Below are 22593 nucleotides of genomic sequence, written 5' to 3' on the forward strand. Positions count from 1 at the left end.
CTTGTCGTTAGCACGAGATCATGGAATTTTGAAGAAACACCTAAAACTTAGAAAAATAAATGCAAGATGGATACCCCATTTGTTTACAGATGAACAAAAGAGGACCCGTGTAACAATGGCAAAAAAACTTCTGAACATGTACCTAAAATACAGCAAAAAGGTTTTTGATAATATAGTTACTGGTAATGGAAGCTGTATTTATTATTTTGAACCAAAGCGGAAGTATTCCAAGCGAATTTGGGTCACCAGAAATGCGAGACGCCCAAGTATTGCCAAACGAATTCGAACGGTGAAGAAGGTTTTGTATGTATTTTTTTCACTCATAAGGGTCCAATCATTCAAATTCCGGTACCAAAAGGCAGTACGGTCATAGGAAAATTCTATAAAAATGTTGTTCTAAGAAAATTGAAGAACTACTACAAAAGTCGCCGCCCCAAAACAGGACTTAAGTACCTCCGACTTTTGAATGATAATGCACCCGCTCACAAGGCACGCATTGTGACCGAGTTTTTGGAGTCAGAGGTTACCGTCCTTCCACACCCTCCGTTTTCGCCAGACCTGGCCCCCCTGCGACTATTTTCTGTTTCCCAAACTTAAATATCATCTGTCTGGAAAGAGATACAAATCGAGAAATGCCCTTGGATCTGCTGTTTATCAGTATCTGATGGGTGTTCCCATAGAAAAGTATGAACAATGCTTCCAAAAGAGGACTGACCGGCTCAAAAGGTGTATTCAGGCTAACGAAAAGTATTTTGAAGGGCAGAGCAAGTTAAAATGATCAGAACATTTGCAGTATATCTGCTAAAAGTTAAAAATATGTTTTAAGAATTCTTTATTCTATCTATAGTCGAATACTAAATAAGGTGCATTCGCGATGCTACGAATCGCAATTTTACGAAATACCGGTATACTACGAAAAGGTGTTGTGGTCCCGGCTGCTTTCTTTCTTATTTCTATGCAACAAAAATCGCGGTTTTACAAAAATGAAATTTTACGAAAAATGCGCTACGAATGTATTATTTTCCTCTTTAAGCCTGTTTTCAGTTTGTTTTAGTTGCGATTTTACGAATACCTGTATAATTTAAGTTTTCACACCTTTAATAACAGCGTGAAACGCTTTAGAGTGGAAAGTGTCACTATCATTTAGTTGGGCGTAAACAGTAATAAAAGTGTGGAAAGTGTGTTAAGGGTAGCTGAGTGTTTCGAAATATGAACCCTGTATATGTTTTATGTACAGTGAATAAAAAGGGAAGAAAAACACAACAACCCGTTTTATATTCTAGATACCATCTCGGTTCAGATTCAAATAACATGTGATGTTAACCCAGATGTACATATGAAATCGGTATACATGTACTTCGATACGAAAATCACACGTTTAAATATCACGGGTTCCGATGTGTAGATTTTAAGGTGCTGTATAGCGAAATTTCCTATGTTGCGCTCGAACGGAAATGCGATATTACGAAAATAACGGTCGGTCACTTGGCTTTTCGTAGGATCGCGATTGTACTGTTATCTGGAAGGTGATATTGTCTTATCAGTACTAACTCAATTGTCTTACATTTTATAAACAACACTGTCTTTGCACTAAAATGCGTTGTGAAAACACAACCACAAAAATGGCAAGATACCTGGCAGACATGATACTTGTCGATTGCGCAGAAAGATGCGCATATTTAAAAAAAAAACTACAGGTATTCCCTTTAATGCGACTAACCCACACATTGTGTCGTGAGAATTTATACCTATATTTACCTTTACGTTGCATATTTAATGTTCTAACACACTTTCCCGGTTTATAAAAAAAACGGAATTCATGGCACCAGCGAGCATCTTGCAAACATCAGGTGACAGTGAGAACATGGGAGATCAATCTATAGAGCACACAAGTACTCGAATGATCACGTTAATCTGGAAATTAGAAACTTATCAACCATTAAGTGTCATGTAGATATATGAAATAGTTGCAGAATTTTGGTGTTAACTATTCTAAAAATTACAATTCACAATGTGATGATTAGTCGCTCTAAGCCTTCAAATATATTTTTTAAAAGGCTAAGCTCAATGTAATGCTAGCCTGAATATGTTTATAAAGAAGTTTTTTTTTTACAGATTTTATTATTTATAATCTAGCATTCAACACAAACACACAATATTAAATATAACATATAGAAATTGAAGCATTATTCATTTATAAGTTTAAAACTCAATTTACAAATACAATAGTAACGAACGTGACACCTTTCATTTTGACAGCATTTCAATTTTAGCTGTCGTTCGTACGATATTACAATAGTTTAAATTAATAAACTAGTTTAAGATAAAAACAAATAGCTTTAAACAGGTAAATATTGTGTTTCTTGTTTCTACTCAATAATTGAATAATTCATCCATCATATAACTATAAGGTGATTAGACATTTTTGCACGAAAGCAAATATAAAGTCCTTTTGTTTTGGGGGCGATTAGCCCAAGAGTGAACAATATGGTTTGGATTCTCTTAATACCATATGCCTACAAGCAACAATAAACACTCGCCCCCGAAATAGTCCTTACATTTCCGCAGAACAGTAATAACATGTATGACATATAAGTATGTATAGCTGGCCAAAATACATAAAATACTATAATTTCGACGTGATTCTGTAAATGATTATGTCATGCAGCTCTCTGTTATCCTTTCAGATAACATGAGAAAATATTACATAGTGAAGGTAAATTAATTCGCTCCATCCCATTAATGAAATATCCGAATGAATGGAACTTTTTTGTCTTTTGTAAGGTAAAACTCTATGACATAATACACACACTGTGTAAATGCACATGCCGTGTCACTATAATAAAATACTTACTTACTTACTTACGTACTTTCTTACTTACTTGGCCTCTAGATCGTTCGAAAAGAGAATGAGAGATGTTTAGATATCTAGAAAGTATTTCTGTATTTCTTAACAATACTTAATGATGCTTTGAAATTTTATTACTAACAGACTATATGTTACGGAAACACATGAAAATTAGTTGTTTACACTACTTTTTACGATGAAAATCGAAAAGTACACAAAGTTAATTGCCTGGATAATAAATATCTATTATATTAGCGTGCATTGAACACTAAATTCTCCATAGCGTTACTGGTAAAGACAGCGGGAAACGTCTTTATTGCCGTGGCGGTCCGTGTGCGATTCCTGACGCGGTCACCTTTTTTTTTAATTTGGCATTTTTAAAATAATGTAGAAGCAAGCACTCATATTTAGTTTGAAAGAAAAATCATTTTTAGCCAAACTCTTAATGTCAGTACCTTTAAGCTGATTGATGTTACGAATCATGTAAAGCAGATCTATCTCTCTTTTCCTCCAACATGAACTCTGATAATACTGGTATAATACAGCTATTCTACAAGATGATAGGTGGACAATTTAGGCCCTTCCTGATTAATGTGTTTTGACAACTTCATTTGCAAACTTATTCAGTCATTCCCTTTTCAGTATAGTTTTATAACATGTAATTATAACTATCTTACACTGTAGAAACAAAGTGTGGTCTAAGCTCACTTTAATACATTAAGTACAGTGCATATTGTTACATTAATTTAACAACATATTTACAAGAATACATTTATTTTGTGGCTCGTCTTTAAATATCAAACACAACTTAGTGACCTACTTTTCCTGCCGCATGGCCTTCGTGGAAAAAATCAAGCTACATTATAAGATAACAGATGGACAATTCAGGCCGTTTCTAAATTAGTGTGTTTTTCATAATTGCATTTGCACACTTATTCAGATAATCTCTTTTCAGATTAGTTTGAAAAACATAGATAAATAAATATCTCGCCCTGGAGAAACAAAAGTGATCTAAACTTAACTTAATACATCAAGGGGGGCTCCGTGGCCGAGTGGTTAAGGTCGCTGACTTCAAATCACTTGCCCCCTCATCGATGTGGGTTCGAGCCTCACTCGGGGCGTTGAATTCTTCATGTGAGTAAGCCTTCCAGCTGGCTTACGGAAGGTCGGTGGTTCTACCCAGATGCCCGCTCGTGGTGAAATAATGCACGGAAGGGCACCTGGGGTCTTTCTCTACCATTAAAGCTGGAAAGTCGCCATATAACCTATCATGTGTCGGTGCGACGTGAAATCAAATAATGATAATAATAATACATCAAATACTAAGCATACTGCCACATCCATTCAATAAAATATTTAGACATTAAACAGATTATATTTGCCTAATACTTCTGTCAGATTGTAAGCAGATGCTTGACTCACACATAATTACCATGGTGGAAATACATAGCATGTACAAAGAAATACAGTTATTCTTTGGTGCGCCGGCAAGGTTAAAAGTATGTAATACTAAAAGCACATATTAAACACTAATAGGTATGCTGTTGATTTTTATAATTTTGTACATGAAAATTTTGTTTTTGCATTTGGCTTTCTTTTTTGGTCAATGAGGGTTTTTTCATCATGGGTTTAAAATTTCTTTTTGTGTGTTCAGAAACCCTTTTTGCGTTGATCATGTCTTGTATATTTTCCCCGGTTTTTTCTTGTGTGTCGTACTCACTGTAACTGGAAACAAGTTATACACTTACATTTGTTGTTTTCTTTAGTACCAAAATTCCCATCTCGAATTTAGTTTTTATTTGTTTCTTTTAGTGTTTTTTGTCTTGTACTTTTACTAATGCCTGGGGGAAACCCCAAAAAAAAATTAGTTTTGGGCTAACGTTTATATTTCCCCTTTCCCCATTTTTAAAAAAAAAGTAGTGAATATTAGGATGGTTTTAAAAACAGTATAACCCCTTTTTGCCCTTTTTTGGCCCCTTGGTCCGGACTGCCCAATCCCGGCCCCAATTTATAATCCAAGGGTTTTTTGAAAAACCCTTTTGGGGAAAACCTTGGGGTTTGATGAACGTAACCCCGGGAGTTTTTAAACTTCCATAAAGAAATGGGGAAAATTCCCATATTTAACTTTCAAAATATTTTAAAAAAAACCTTAATAAAAACTTTACACCCCCCCAAAAAAAAAAATTTACAAAATATTTTTTAGCCTCGGTAAACGAAAATTGGGGTTTTCCTTTTAGTTTTTCCCGCAATATTGCATCACCCGGTTAGGGACTTGTTTTATCATTAAAATTTACATTTTTTAAATGTTTTAGTATTATAACAAAAAAAAGGGGAAATTTTAAAAAATAAAAATTGTAAGTTTTATTTTTTATTTTTTATTTTTTAAACAAGTTTAATGTTGTTGTTGGGGTTTTTAAACGTTTTTTTCAAAAATTTTCCCAAAGTTATTAAACGACAGTGTCTTTTTGGTGGGCGGGGGAAAAACCCCCCAACTTTATTTTGCTCCCCAAAACGGGGAATATCACGCCGTAACACGGGGCTGATCCCCCAAACCAGTTTTTGGCACTTTTCCCCTTTATTGCTGAGCGCCAAGTGGGGGGAAAGCTGCTTGTGCCTTTTTAAACGTTTTTGGGTTTTAAATGGGCCGGGGTTTGAACCCCAAACCCCCCGCATTGAAGGGGGACGCTCACCACTAGGCTACCAAAGCGGTTTTTTAAAAAAACCCTTAAAAAAATTTAAATTTTTATGTTTAATCTTTACCAGTTTTTTATTTTTTACATTTATCGTTGTAGAAAAAAGTATGTTTGATAGGGGTTTTTTAAAGGGTTAAATTTTGTTTTTTTTATAGGTATTCAAAAAATTCTAAAAAAGATATTATTAGCCGGACAAAATTACCGTGAAAAACCCAAGCTTTATAAAGACAACGAAGGGTTAAAAACCAAAAATATTTTTCCGGAAAAACTTAAAGAAAAAAATTGTTAACCTTTAACAGGGTTGAATATCAAAATTATTTTCTTGTTGTTAATCACTAAAACCGTTTGAGTTTGCCAAAATCATTCGCATGGTTGAATTTCAAAATTTCTTTATGTTGTTAAAATTCACTAAACCGTTTGATTTTATGTTTAGGAAATTATGCATGTTTGATTATCATAATTTTTTTTGTTTTTGAAAATCAAAAAATTTTCGGATTTTTCCCAAAATCTTACCAGGGATTTTAATGTTATGTTTATTTGATGTTGTTGAAATCACTCAACCGTTTGAGTTGCATGGGGAATGCATAAATTAAAAGTCGTTTTTGGGAAAAGGGGAAGAGTAAAATATAAAGTTTTTTGGGGGGCATTTTTGATTGTTGTAAAGAATATTAGGTTTTTGGTTTCATTTTAACCCTTTTTATTAAAATAATTTATTTTGTTTGTTCATTTTGTTTTTACATTGTTTTTCTCTCAGTGTTTTATAAAATAATTCATAAAGTTTAACCATTTTGAACTTTTTTTAAAGAAAAAAAAAACCTTTAAAAACCCAAAATGTGTTTGTTTTGTCTTGTTTTTGTATGTTATTAAACTTTTAATCCAAAAGTCTGTTTCTTTCAGTGGGTACAGGTTATCCCATTTGTTGAATCTGATTGTAACTTTCCCCTCCCGCATAAATGTTAAAATTTGTAAAGGGTGAATCGTCATAAGGATTTAAAATCAAACATTTTCCCTTGTTTTAGATCAATTTTTAAATTTTTTTTCTTTTACATAGATATTTTTAAACCCATCAGTGTCAAAGGGCCTCAGCGGGCCCCAAACTGTTTTTTTTTACATTATCCCAAAAATATCAAAAAATTAAACTTCACTTAGGCCCATAATTTTCCCCCCCTAAATATAAAAATGGGATATTGGGCTTTTAGTCGGGGGTTTTTCGGTTTTTATTTAAAAAGCTCCCCCACCCCCTTTAAAAAAAATTTAATATTTTATATTTAAATTTTCCCGGGTTTTTTTGACTATAAACACACCACTCAAAAACATATTTTAGTACATTTTATTTTATATTTTTGGTTTTGAGTATAAAAAAACTTTTTAAATTACGAAAAATTTCCCGGTCTTATTTTTAAAAATATTTAAATAGTTCAAAAACCCCCATTTTTTTTTATGTTGAATGTTTCCAGGCATTACGGGCGGTTTAAAAAACTTTTTTTTTTTTTTATGTAACCAAAAAGGGGTTTTAATTGTATTCAAAGAGAAACACTTTTATGTCTCACTTTCCCCCTTTCCCTTTTTTTTTTAATTTTTCCCGGGCTTTTTTTTTTAAGTTTAAGAATTATTTCGCCCAAATCATCAAACGTTTTGTTGTGGCAATTTCAGAAGCAGATAAATTGTCAACAACGCCTTTTTTTTTCTGTTAAATTTTGTTTTTTTGTTTTAAAAAAAAAAAATTTTTTACTTTTGTAATTTTTTGGGTTTTAGTGGTAATTTTTTCGAAATTAGCTGTTTTTGCTTTTGTATTAGCCCGTTTTTTTTGAGTATTGCAGTGATTTATTTTTCCTTGTTTATCCGATATTTTAATTTTTGGTCTAAATCATTTTTTATTTTTTTAATTTTATCATTAAATTCATCATTAAAATTTATTAATATCTTTTTTTAAAAAACCCTTTAAGTTTTCTTAACTCTTCGGACTTTTAAATTTTGTTTTGCATCGACATTTTAATTTATGTTTACAAGTTGTTTTTTCAAAAATTTTTAGTGTTTTTTTTAAATTAAAGTTAATTGCTTCCGTATTTGCTTGTAATTAATCTCCCTTGGGTTTTAAATGATTTTTTTAATACAAGTCCCGTTCATTTTTTTTGTTCTTCAAAATTTAGGTTTAATTTTTTTTAATTTTCATCTTGTAATTTTTTGTAATATTACTTTAAATCTGAAAACTTTAAATTATGACGGTTTTCAAAAATTTCTAATCCAAAATTTGGGAAATTTTTTTTTTAAAGTCATCTATTTTAGAATTTTAGCCTTTTTTAAAGTTCTCTTAAAGCTGTGCATGATCTTACCTCTTTGTGAACTGCCTTTTCCCAAAAACAGTTTATATTCTGCAAGTTTATTTTAAATTTAATTTTAAAAAAATCTTTATGCTTATTTTCAGTTTCAGTATTTAAATTTATTTATTTTTTGTTATGATTTCTAACCCGATACATTTTTGTTAAATTTTTTTCAGCTTCAATAATCTTGTCTTTTTGTTCTTCATGTTTAATCATACCCATCTTTTAATTCTTGAATTTGGTGTGAATTTAAAAAGTTTAAAATTTAAATCGGAAAAATTTTTTATGTTGTCATCTGTCAAATCAGATTTCTCTTCAAGTTCTTTAAAAAGAATAAACCCTGCTTTCATTTTTTCTTTAATTTTTCCTTGTAATTGATTAATTTTAAAAAATGAATTCTTTTTAAAAAACTTTTTTTTAATTCTTCAATTTTCTTTTTCTTCTTCTAATGTCTGTTTTATTGATTTGATGTTTCAAAAATTAAAAGTCATCTATTTTCACCCTTTTAAAATTTTTTAAACATAAATCGTCTTGAAACTACATCGGTGGAAATTTTTCTGGGTTTTTCCTTTGGTTGATTTTTTTATTACCTCCCATATCTTAAAGTCTGTTCATTGGTTATCAAGTTCCTTTTTTTCTGTGAAGATATGATTCCATGTCCTTTTAAGCTTTTTGTTTGTTTTTTGTGCATTTAAACAATTAAATTTAATTTTCAAATTTTAAATTTTTCTTATACTTTCAGGGTTAAAAAATTTGTTTTACTTAAATTAAAAAAATTCCCCTTTTTATTTTACCCGTAAAGTTTTTTCTTTTTAAAAAATTCATTTGGTTTTTCAAATATATAGAAATATATTTTTTTTTTATTTGTTGGGATTAGCAAAGAACCCCCGATCTATATTTTGTTCATTTTCAAATCCTATTATTTTTTTCCCTTTTTACCTGGGGGCTTTCAAAAAAATAAATATTTTGGAACAGTTAATTTTTGGGAAAATCTTTTTTGGGGTTTTATAGTAAGGGAAGACTTAAATAAATAAACAACAGTTTTTGTGACGTCTTGAATAAAGTATTTTGTTATTTCATTTTTGCTTTTTTATCTTCCATAAAAATCTCAATATTATACTTTTGTTTTTTGATCAAGATTCTAAAAGGTTCTTTTTGGTTGGGAACAGCTAAATATTAAGTTTTCTTTTGGATTACTTTAATTTTTTTTTGTTTTTGGGTTTAAAATTTTTAATTAACCCTGAATTTTTATTGTTCAAAGTTTTTAGCATATGGGGTATAATTTTATCATAATTTAAAAAGGGTTTTCGAAGTTTTGCTTTTAAGTATTTGTTTTTCCCGTCCAGCGATCCATATTAACATTCTAAAACATGAAAACGGCATTTAAATTTTAAAAAGGGTAAAATTTTAAAGTTTTTGGTTTATCATTTTTTTTTTTAAAAATTTGGGAATTTCCCTTTATATAAAATTTACATTTTTTATTTTTTTACAATCTTACATTATTTTACTTTTTTTTTTACATTTTTTTTTATTATATAAATGCATCAAAATTAAGAAATAAGAATAAGAAAAACTTAGTCGGGCAAAAGAGGAGCTTTAGAGAAGAAATAATGAGAGAAAAAATAAGAAAAACTCAAATCGGGGATAGTATTCTGAAATTTTAAAACCAAATTTCTGAAAAAAAAAAGAAAGTCAAAAAAAAAAAATTTTTCAAATCAGTTTAAAAGCATTTTGAATAAAAACCAAAAATTGCGTTTTCTTCCCTAACAGAAATTTGACACAAGGTATTGCGAATTAACTAAAGGAAAGCAAGAAGAATCAAAAAACAACAAGCTTTAAAACCGACCCTTATTCATCAATATTGGGGGATGAAACCGTGGATTGGTTCCTCAAAAATGAACTTAAAAGATTTGGGTTGGAGAGAAAGATGGGAATAACGAAAAATCGAAGAATTTCTGAAATTTTTTGAGAAAAGACCGAAAAAAAAGGGAAATCCCAAAGTAGATTTTAGAGGTTTCGGAAAATGAGTTTTGAAGAATATAAAATTTTCAAACCCTTTTGAATTATTTGACTTTTTTAAATGCAGTGAATCTAATTTGATAAAAAAAGTAAAACGATCTTTAAGCTACAATAAATAAAGGGTTTCTGAGTATTAGAAAATTAAAAAGGTTCAATAACTGGCAAATCAAATTAAAAAGATCCAAATAAACAAGAAAAAGTAAAAAATTAAAACATGATCGAGATGAACTCATAAATTTCAAAGACCGGTTTTAAAAAATATTTTTGGTATGGCTCCTACATTCGGAAGGAATAAACATCATAATCATATAAAAATTTCACCAAATGGACAATATGGAATTTAATATTAACTTAAATAAACTTTATGGTCAAAACAAATTATTGCTAAGGATAGAATAACTGGAAAAGAAAGTAATTAACACTAAAGTAGATGATGATTTAATTGATTTGATAATAAAAGATTATAACAATATAAAAACATTCAATTCATTCAAAAAATATTCAAAGAATTAACAGAAAAATCAGGATTACCTTCAATAAAAGATCTATGAAATTTTAAAAAGTAATTAGGGGACAAGGTTATACGTTTGTCCATGTAATCCCAAAGAATTGGTTTAAAGATTGGAGTTAATTGTGGTTCAATTAATGCTGGAAATAATAATGAAGAACTAAAAAAATGAAGGTTTTTAGAATAATTGAGAACTATTAAAAAAGAAACATTGTTACCAGAAACAACATGAAAAGTTATATAAAAATTATTTTTCTTGAATTTAAAATTTTATTAAAGTTTTAAAACTTTGTTTTAATTATATAAATGGAACAAAAAATAGTAATTAAAATTCTGAAAAAGTTAAAGATAAAAAAATACCCGAGTGATTTTACAAACGATTTAGTCGGTCTTTAATTTTAGATAAAAATAAACTTATTTTTGTTGGTTTGGTAGTATTAAACACTATGACCTATCTTGGCATAAATTAGTATGAATATGAAAATACAAGAATTCGTTACATAATGGTAAGGTTTGGAAAAAATATTATATTACAAATGGTTCTTACAGTTACACGATATTAATAATTATATCAGGGAAACATTAATAAGTAATTGTGATTTGAATTAAATAAATCAGAAATTGCTCCAATAAGTTTGGAATTTGATTTAAGTAGTTTTAAGATTTTGATTTCAATTACAGATAATTTTATGTTGGATTTAAGAATGTCAAATTTTCATACATTGTTTGGGGTTTTGAGAAAAAAGCATTGAGAAATACTGAATGGGGAACTAAAAACCCAAATATAACTAACTTTTGGTACAATTTACATTCATTGTGATCTTATTGATTAATTCACTTGTTGATGGTAAATTCAGTGATATTATCTAAGCTTAAGTACTGCAATTTAACAAGGCTTATCCATTTACAAAAAAACCCCAAAGAGTTGGATATTCTGAAATTAATAAATATATTAAATCAAATTTGAATATATATTACAGATGAATTTGGTAGAAAATTATTTTAATGGATTGAAACAAAGTTTTACATTAATTTTAAAAGAAATTATGAAATTATAAATTTTTTTGTTTTATTATAATGTACAAAAAAGTTTTTGACAAAAATAAAGGAAAATTTTTTTTTTTGTTGATGCTCACACGGGAAAAGGAAATATCTACATGGAACAGGTATCTTTGACACTTTAACGAAATTGTTTTCAAGCGGAGTTGCATCTTCAATTAGCACAGTGGAAAAAAAGCTTTGGAAACAGCAGGAAAGCCAGCACCTGAAAGTGGAACAAAAAAGGTTGGAAACAGAAGTTTTGGAATTTAGTGCAGTAAAATGTAGAAAAACTTAAAAAGAAACCAGCTCCAGCAGTTGGTATATAATTGCCAAGGAATTACCAGAACGAATAATAGTAAAATTCATGATAATGGGAGGGATATTCATATGGAATAATAGACTAATGTCAGGAATCTGGAGCTTTAGCACGTGCGGAACTTCAGCTCAACAAAAACTATTAAACAGATTATTTTAACAAACTAAAATAAAACAAGAATCAAAAAAAAAATAATATATAATATATACATGTATTAGAACCCCCCCGTCCACAAGATCCAAGATACGAATAACTCCTATTCAATTCGATACAGCTTAAATATCTTGTCCTGGGGGAAAAAAGTTACAACAACAAAACAAACGGTTATCACATTTCAAATTAATGATAGAAGTTCATATTTTGATTGGTATAATGCGTTATTTTGAAGTAAGTTTTAAATAAATAAACTTGCTGATGGTGCTGAGAATGATGGAGCTATAATTACTACTGCAGCTTTCATTAATTGATCAGTTAGTGGTTTTTTAACAGAATGGAAAAATTGTTAAGATTGTAATAATTTAAACAAAGTAATAAATGTAAAGAGTTTGGGTAGAAACTCTCTGAAGATTAATGCAAAATCATCTGGAAACAAATGAAATTTATCTATATAGATACTACTGTACTTTGCTGCTGCTGATGATAATTCGGTTTGCTATTAGAGACAGGATTTAATCAAGAAATAATGAGGTAAATGCTAAAATTCCTTAAATATTATTCATTTTTTCAGGGTAAGAAAACTAATAATTAACTCCAGTACAAATCAAATAACACCTGCAGCTGACAGATGATGATGAATTAATTTTTAGAGCTAATGCTGCTGATCCAGGTAGAGTACTTTTAAAAACAAAACACAAAAAAAAAAAAAAAATTAATTCTAGGTTCCACGTTTGGATTTTTAATGAAATTTGGACTAATTAATTTCTGGAAAGATTTACAAAAGCAAGATGGTCATACCTTCGGGAAATGCTGGACGCAATCAACTGATACCCAACAGATTATACAACTTTTAGAAAAACGGCTGGTTGTTAACCAAACCACAACATGATTTGTTTATTTACAAACGACCTGATAAAAGGTAATAATCAGCAATGAATCCACATTTATTAGATACATTTAAAGATAATGCAGCAAATGCTGATTTTAATTGTATTTTGAGTTCTTGTCGCTCTCGGAGTTGGTAATCGGTGTTTTTTATCCAGAAACAGATATACAGTATATCAACATATATGATGATTAATTAATTATTATTATAAACAAAATAATAAGACTCTGGACGTCTGCTACCAACGCACCCCCCCCCCAAACCTAGTTTGTATGGATTTGATATTTTACATGGAATATAAAAAGGAAGTCACTACAGAAGATTCCTAAGCAGATTACATTAACAATTAAGTTAACTGCCCTTCCCGCTGCCAAATATCGTATTTACGCACAAGTATTATATGAGGAAACAGTTGAAATAAATACTATTGAAATGAACTTGTTATGTTTAACAAAATAAATATAAATAAAATATAATGAACATCAAATTATATTGAATATAAAAGATAACCTACAGATGGACAAAAAGAAAAATTTAGCACAAGCTTATAATAATAAAATACCAATACTTTTAGATTAAAACATGAAACAATTACGTGGAAACTTCCCTTTACTATATAACAAAAACACAAATTAATCAATATTAAAAAAGCTGTGGCAAATAAATAAAGGATTAGAAAATTACAATATCAAAAAAAAACAAATGTCAGTCAAGGTCAAACTGTGTCTTTATATGGGGAGCTTAGCTGGTTTGATTAGGAAAAACAATCTTCCAATGGCAGCAAAAATTGCTCCAAAAATATTAGGCCCCACTAGGCATTGGTGCTTTGTCTGGCCTAGCCAGTACAGTGTTAGTAAATATCTTGGGAATGGTATGATTTCAGTAGCTAAATGATAAGAGCAATATGTATCCCTTATTTACACCTAATCAAGAAAGGCAACTAGAGGGCTCTGGCAGTGATTAAATTAACAAAAAACAAAAACAGCGGTGGGTTTATAGGTATGTTGGCTGGCTGCTAGTCTAGGGATACTGACTATTTTACATCTTTGTTGAGTGAAAAGGACTACAGATTGATTCACAACGGAGACCTTTACAGACGAATTCCTATAGTAAAAAAAAAAAAAATAACATTTATAAAACAAACCCAATATCTAACTTTGAAATTGAAACAAAGGGGTTACAACCAATATAAAAATTAAAACTACGGGTATGTATTTAGTTGAAATAATTACTAAAACATTAAAGAAAAGGTAGAATGTGGAATTATAAATTTTTTTTTTTTTTTTTTTTTTTTCGGGACCGACTCTATAGGGTCCTGGAACACATGGTGTTTGTTACTTAAATAATATGTTTTTGATTCCGTTTGGACTTCCTCCACCAAAAGAAGTAATTCCATTTAAACCAAAAGTAAAATTTACAACAATGATCAATATCAAGACAAAAACAAGTCTGCTTTGGGGATATTATTGTTTATTTTTCATTAAATGATACAAGTTAAAGTACCGTTGTATGATTTATATGTAAAACCACCACCCCCAACCTCACCCCCAGAGTTCATGACCAAATACTGTTAAACATTATTATAACTAATAAGGAAATTTATTTAACTGGAATTATTAATTATAATGGGAATATTCAATTATATAAATGAAAAAAGTAATAAAATAGAAAAACAAATAGAAAGGAATTAATAAGAAACCTCCATTGTTTATAAACAGTTATACCCAAGATACCGATGCGTGGATTATTTCAATAAAACTGTAAATGCTAGTCTGGTTTGGTTCAAAATGTTAATTAATGCTAAGAATTCATATTAATTACATTTTAATTATTCTTGTGATGGCAATTAAAATAGATAAAGGAGAAGCTAATTACAATTAAAAAACATAAAGAAAATGTAATTCTTCAAAGTTACGATGTAAAAAATACAGAAAATGAATCTATTTCTATTTAATTATGCTAAATAAATTTTAAAATAAATGATGTTATTTATATAATTCTTTTAAACAGTTAAAAAATATTCAGATTAGCAATTTTATGGTTCTCTAATTAAGAGTAAGCTAATGTTTCAATACCTTATCAAGAATATATCTTTTATCGTTAACATGATAAAGATGTTGTATTTATAAATAACTGGAATGAATGTGTTTTCAGAACGAATACTTTAAAGGTGTGATTACTTTGGGTTGAATTAAACAACGTTCTTTGTAATTTTTATGAACTATTGTTTTCTTAACAATAAGTTTTTTTTTAATTCCTTTACATTTTTTAATGTTAACTTCGTTTTCTATAAATCTGAATAATTTTACTTCTTTAATCGACAAATTCACCAATTGGGAATGCCTGCAGCTTCATCTTTAAATTTTCCAATACTTTTTTATTTATTATCAAAATAAAAATTTTGAATTACTACATAATCCACTGTTTCAAATAAATCTTTGTCCTTATACAAATCCTGATCATATGCATCTATTGGTTTTTATTTCATAACAAAATGAATCAGTGTCAGTGAATAGTACTTTACAATTACCTTCATACTTTTCTTTATGGTAATTATAGTGAAAATCATATATTAAATATTTGATAAATTAGACATGCACATTCCACATACAAGTCTGTTTAATAACAACTTCTCTTTTTATTCTATGTAATACCAAAATGGATTAGAGTTAAACATCGTTGAACTAACAATGAAGTTTTTGGTTATGTATTTTAATAAAAATAATTTAATATTACCCTCTTGCGTAAATTCCTCACTATCAGTCTTACGAATACAGAATTGGTTCATTACTTAAAAAGTTCCTTTTCAAATGAATTTTTTTGCTTAGATCTTTTTTGGAGTATTAAAATCAATATATTTTTTTAACAAGGACTTTCGTTCAAAAGTTAATATTTTCTGTATTTTTGTTACTTTTAATCTAATTGTGTATATAGTTCAAGATTTTTAAAATGACTACATAATTTTGTTTTTTCATTAAAGTGGAACTAATTATGTACCTTACTTTTATTCCTATTTCAAATTCTGTTTTAATATTTTTACTCTACTCAGAAAAGCATGATTGGTATTTAATTTTTTCAGGAGCTAAAGGATAATCTTGTGGTTTTATGAAATTCTTTTGATTATTCAAGATCACATTCAACTACAAGTGACTTTTACCTTTTGCACTTAATTTCTTAAATTGTTTTTCGGATATAAATTACAGTTTCCAGAGGGTAAAGGTTGGACACATAGCCCAACCGTAAAGGTTATTGGTCGTCGAGGTACATAATGTATTTTGCTTTCTTCTTTTGAATATAATTCTTTAAATATTTATTGTTTGCTTTACTGTATCTGTTTGGGGAAATATAACTTATTCCTCCTCTCAGTCCCTTTTCAATAAAAAGATACAAATCGATAACAGTAATTAAATCTAACTTAATTCCAGTCATTTTTAACATTGCATCCCAAGCTAAACCAGGACTACTAAAATAATGACAAGGATCTAATTTGTAGTACTCCAAACATAGTTTTCTAAAATTTTCGAATACATCAGCTAAAAGTAATACGTCAGTTTTTAAATATAGATCATGATATTCTCCTATTGTTTTAATTTTAAATTTATTCCAAACATTTTTAGCATGTTCATATTCGTTGTCAGATATATGTGTTTCATTTAAAATTGAATAAAACTCTTCTTTAGAAGGTAATTCTGTTTCTTTGAATTTTTTGAATGAATCCATGTAATCATATGGATAAACACCTTTTGTTTTTAATAAATTAATGCTTTCACAATCAAATTCTTGAGATAAGTATTTAAATTCTGGAATATTTTTTACTAAGTTATCCAATGATTGAGACATAAATTGGAATGAATCAATAAAGACCAAGTCAGAAATCATAAATGCCATATATCTTTCCATATTGTTAGGAATAACATTAATTTCTTTTTTAAATTTCCCTATTTGTTGCATAATAAAATGACCGTCATAACCTCTTAAATTATGAAAAATAACAGGAATTTTATGTGTTAGTTTAAAATTAATATTACATTCTGAGTGAGCACTTCCTCTGAATTTTCCTGTTATATGACAATGATCCCGGACAGGATTTTCATTTTCCTTATATTCTTTTTCACAGATATGACAAAACTTTTGTTTTTTAAATTCACTTTCATCTTTTTTAGACATTCTCAAATCTTTGTTAAAATGTTCTTTAAATATTTCTTTACAATATTCCTCTTCCTCAAGCATTTTTTCAATAAACTTATAAACTGCATTAGGGCCTCTATAAATCTGGGTTGGTTTAGTATATTTATCGTCATAACAACAAACAACTTTATAGCCGTAACCACAATCTATATGATTTTGATATGGTTCAGTAAATGAAGATTCAGTTGATGGTAAAGCAGTTAAAACTTTTTTAGTTATTGATTCAAAATCAGCATCAATTACAAAAGGTACTGCTAAACCTTTATGATAATTTTTAAATTGTACTTTACTTCCCTCTTTTGGCATTTTAACACCTTTGGTACCATTAATAGCTAAACAATTTGGAATATGTTCATTTAATATTCTTTCTTGAGAAAAATGTTGCAGACAGCTTTTACAGAAGTGTTTTTTATTTGCATGTTTTGTTTTGTTAAACATTAATCTATTAAAGTCTTTTATCCAAACATAATGTTGGACTACAGTTCTTGAGGGCTTACAGTCATCATCAGTTATTTTATCATTTATTTTATCATTTATTTTATCATTAGTAATTAGCAACATGTCACAGTGTTCTTCGTATTGATATTTTGATATGTACAATGGATAAATACTATTTTCTTCATATCCAAATATATTAAATGATATTTCATTTAAAACTTCTATTTTAGGTATTTGATTTAATGTAACAGGAAATTTAATTCCAGTATAATCAAGATCGTTTATATGTTTTTATATTTTGAAACTCTATGAGGGTTTTCTTTAACAGGAAATTTGTAAGCTAAATGGCACCATCTAAAACATTCGTTATCATCATTCTTTATATTTTTAATCCTTTCATTGGATGTTGTAATGGTTTTGGTAATTCTAAATAACTCGAAGCAGCCAATGGACTATACTTATATCTATTTATATAATGAGCATCAACTGACTCTATTCTCCAGCCACTTCCTCCAGAAATCCAATTACCAATTCTATTTATTATTTCATCAAAAGCTTGATGTAAAGTTTTTTTTATTTCGTTTGTGTTAATAATTTCTAAAGCCTTTGATTGAAAATAAGCTGATTTATATATTGTATCAGTTTTATCCATTTTTGCAAAAGTTATTTTTAAAACAACGTTTATTTTTATACCTTTTAAAGTTTTAAGTTCAGATTTAAGTATTTCATAAGAGTCGTTTATAGTTAAATATAATTGATTCTTTGGATCTTGTCTATATGTAATTTTAATTTCAAATTTCATATAATATTGTTTTGTAGATCTCTCGATTTCCATCTATATATTATATTTTAAAAAAAAATCTTCAGGCAAAAAAGGATTAAAAAAATAATTAAAAAAATAATAAAATAAATAAAGTTTTAAATTATCTTTAAGAAGAAATAAAATATTTAAATTTATATCTTTTTCCATTAACTTTTGATATTCCACATTTTACTCGGTTTGTCCCTTCACAACACATTTTTATTAACCCAGCATTAATACCAAATTCTTTAGATGCTTTTATAAGTGCTTCTATATATTTTTTCTTCATTAGTATCACAATCGGTTACAATAACTTTTTAAGGATTGTTTCGATAATTATTTGGTCTGGGACAATCACATAATCTTTCATCATTTTCTTCTTCAGTTAATAGACAACCACAGTCCCATTCAAATAAAGTTCTTTTACGAAGATAAGGATCTATAACATTTTGTAATTTATCAATAACGTGATTTTTATATTCATCGCTAACTATTTGATTTAACCAATATTTAATAACATTTCTTCTTTTAAGAACTTTCTTATATGAATTTTTGTCTGGATTCATTATTTCTCCTAAAGTGCTAGATAATTTTGGCATAATCATTCTATCTACCTTTCTATTAACCATCTATATATAATATACTTATAGAAAAAAATCTTTAAAAACGCACCTAATGAAATTATATTGATTTGAGAAATTTGTTTATATTATCTATATCTTTTGAATAAGCTTTTAAAGTCATTTTTTCTAAATTGTTATCAACTGTTAAAATTTTAATACCTTTTTGAAACATTCTGTTTAACCATTCTTCGTGTAATTTGTGTAGTTTTTTTTAAAAAATCTAAACCAACTTTGTTTTCTTCCGTTCTGTTTCTTTTTTTAAGTCTTTTAAAACATATTCCTGGGTCGGTTTTAACATAAACAAATCCATCAATTGGATTTTTTCCGTATGGTTTTATAATATGATCAGTTAAGAAAAGATTGTATACTGCCCACTCGGGGTCATTTATAACACCATTGTCGTGATGTTGTTTTGTAAAAACGTTACTGTTAGTTAAATAACAACGTTCAAGGACAGAAACACCATCAAACTGTTTAGCAGAAGATAACATTTTTATATGACTGTTTAAAGTTGTTAGCTGAAAAGGAAATAAATATTTGGAAGGTTCTTGAGCAGCAAGTTCAAAAAGGTTATATGAATTATAATTTGCGAAGCTGGAACCTTCGTTGCACGTGGATCCATAACATTTTGCCATTCGTGAATTGGTTCTGGAATTATATTAAAATTAGGATTATATTCTTTAGTAATATCTAAAAACGTACTTTTTTCCTGATGCAATATTACCTTAACGGATATAATTTTTCTCATTTATATAAAATACTTATAGAAAAAATCTTTAATTAAAGTTAATACAGCTCTTCTTCTTTTTTACTTTTATATCCGTTAAGTTTAAATTCCTTCATATGCATTTCAAGAGGTGTTGAATAATTTTTTTCTTTCTGCATTTCTAATAGTATTGTAAAAATATCCTGAATAACTTTATTTGGATCTTCTTTATTTACTTTTCCAATCCGTGCTTTTGTTATAAGTTGTTTTATTTTGTGATGATGTGTTTTTAAAATAAATTTCTTGTCGTCAAGTTTTAGTCTGTTAGTAAATATGGTAATTACTGATGGAACAGCACCAGCAACTGCTACAAATATAGGAATAGCTGGAACAAGTACTAATGCAGCTGAACAACCAAAAATACCTGCTGTAATATATAATCCAGTACTTACTCTTCCGCAAAACTTATAACTTTTTCTGTAAGCAGCAGCTAGTTTAGTTAAGTGAATAATTAATTGATCTATTGTTTCTATTCCATTATTATTAGAAATAAGATTTTTATTACTCATTTATATAATTAAACTTTTTATTTTCTAAATTAAATTTGTTCAAGATCGCTAAACGGAACCCAACTATTAAATTTTTCATTGTAACCTTTCCATTTTATTAAAGCTTGTTTTTTCTTATAGTCTCGTCTAATAACTTTTTCTATTCTAAAAACTTCTTGTGTAGTAGGTAAAAGTTCTTGTTCATAAAATGAACCTTGAATTAGTTCATCATTTAAATCTTTAATAGTGTATGTTCTGGGATTTGTATTATTAATTTTATAAATTATAAATATTTCCTCTGTCCAATTTGGTGTATATCCTTTTTCAAAATGTCTTTTAAGTTTACTTAAGCGAACTCGATCACCAATTTTAAATTTTGCTTTACTCTTTGGTATCTTTAAATCACCATATAAACTAAAGTAAACAGTACCTTTATTTAAGTTTTTACTAGCTTCGGTTGGTGTCATTTTTATACTAGAATGTTTTGTTTTGTTATATTTATCAACCATATCCTGCAAATTATCTAAATAAGTATAAGTATTATTTGCTGTAAAATATTTCCACATTATTCTTTTTAAAGTTCTATTGAATCTTTCAATTACTACAGCTTTGCCTTCATTAAATGTATGATACATATTAATCTTATTTTTATTCAAAAATGATTCAAACTTTTTATTATAAAATTCTTTTCCTTCATCCACCCATAAATTTATTGGTAATCGTCCTTTTAAAATTATTTTTTCAAATGCTTCTGTAACAGATTCTCCGGTTTTATTCTTTAATGGAATAACCCAAGCATATTTACTGAATATATCAATAACGGTTAACAAGTACTTTACTCCTTTATTGTATTTTGAAAAAGCTTGCATGTCAACTAAATCAGCTGACCAAGTATCATCAATGTCATTAACTATTACCCTTCGTTTTTGAAATTTTCGGTTAATTGGTTTGTGTAATTCTTCTGCTAATTCATCACTCCAGTGGTAGCTTGGTACAGTGATTCCGGGGGTATACTCTACCCCCTTTTCCCGTTTTTTGACTTTCGTTTTTGTCCGAGACCAAGTTTGTATTTCGTTTTGATAGCTGGTTTTACAACTAAATGTTTTGCAATCTTTTCTCCAAATGTTTTTGATTTAGTGTTATTTAAATTGGAAAGCATTTGCTTATCACATGTACTCTTTTTTACATCACTATCATAGCAAAAATCATGGTCCATACATACTGCATCCAGTTCGTTGACAGGAGGTCCGTTATCTAAAGGATTTCCTGGTCCACAATAGTTATATCCTGGAAGTGTTAAACCTTTCTTAGGTAATAAAGGTAACATTGCTTTGTGAATATCTAAATTACCTGCTTTGATAGTACTTTTAACAAATTTTGATTTCGTTTTTCCGCAAGACGAACAGGTAGCTTTTATTATTTTTCTCCCATTTTTTGTTATAATATAATGGGGGTTTATATTATCAGTAAATCTTCTTTCTTTCAAACAATATATTTTATTTTGTAAACTCATTTTATATTATATATGTTTAAAATTTTTTAGTTGGTTTAAAATCCACAGATTTTAAATTGGCCGGCATTGGTCAGTCCGGACCAAGGGTCAAAAGGTCAAATGGGGTTATACTGTTTCAAAACCATCCTAATATTCACTACTAAAAAAATAACAAAAAAAATGTGTTTTTGTCCATAGGGGATAACTCAAGAGACTTCTCAAAGTTACAACAAGAGTGCCAGAATGTCACAATATACGCCCGTCACAGCAAATTTCTTTACACTAGCATCTGTATTTGCAAATGGAATTTTAATTTTCTAGTTGTTTACAATGTTTTTTTTAGAAATTATTGTAATTCTTTTGTTTTTCTAAGTCCACAAAAAATCCTTACCAGGTAGAGATACCTTAAAATACACCCAAAATTTACATCAATGTTGTACCATATAAAAGTGGTCTTGGTTTTCCCTAGGGTCAATTATAAAAAGTTACAATGTAAGATATTTATAGTAACAACTAAGGGAAGTTAATCTTTAAAGAGAGAGAGAAAAAAATACAAGTCCATACAAAAATCCTTACCAGGTAGAAATAGCTCAAAATACACCACAGAATTGGACGTAACATGCATGTTATACTACAGAAAAGTGGTCTCGATTTTTCCCTACGACTTGTAATGAAAAAGTTACAATATAAACTATTTATAGTAACAGCAAAGAGAAGTAATTCAAAAGAAGGAACCAGTGCATGACACTCCGTCTCATGATTGTGTACAATTGTGCCAAGTTACATCAAAATCCCACCATGCATGAAGAAGAAATGCTCCGGACAAAGTCATTCTTGTATCTGACCTTTGGTCTCTAAGTGAGACCTTGACCTTAGACCTAGGGACCTGGTTTTTGCGCAGAACACTCCGTCTCATGCTTGTGAACATGTGTGCCAAGTTGTATCAAAATCCCTAAATGCATGAAGAAGAAATGCTCCGGACAAAGTTTTCATTCTTGTATACTCCTC

General features: G+C 28.7%; 1 protein-coding gene across 1 annotated transcript in view; it reads right to left on the reverse strand.

Annotated features, from left to right (window-relative positions):
* Positions 1 to 4506: 4506 nt before the first annotated feature.
* Positions 4507 to 22593, reverse strand: part of LOC123531044 (uncharacterized) — a gene marked incomplete at its 3' end in the record, with an annotated part of 41851 nt that continues 23764 nt past the window's right edge. Inside the window, exon 15 of the mRNA XM_053535078.1 lies at positions 4507 to 4573. Within this exon, the coding sequence (XP_053391053.1) occupies positions 4507 to 4573 (67 nt within the window). The remainder of the gene's footprint in view (positions 4574 to 22593) is intronic.

This window comes from Mercenaria mercenaria, unplaced genomic scaffold (assembly GCF_021730395.1).
Source record: "Mercenaria mercenaria strain notata unplaced genomic scaffold, MADL_Memer_1 contig_4447, whole genome shotgun sequence".
Taxonomy (NCBI): domain Eukaryota; kingdom Metazoa; phylum Mollusca; class Bivalvia; order Venerida; family Veneridae; genus Mercenaria; species Mercenaria mercenaria.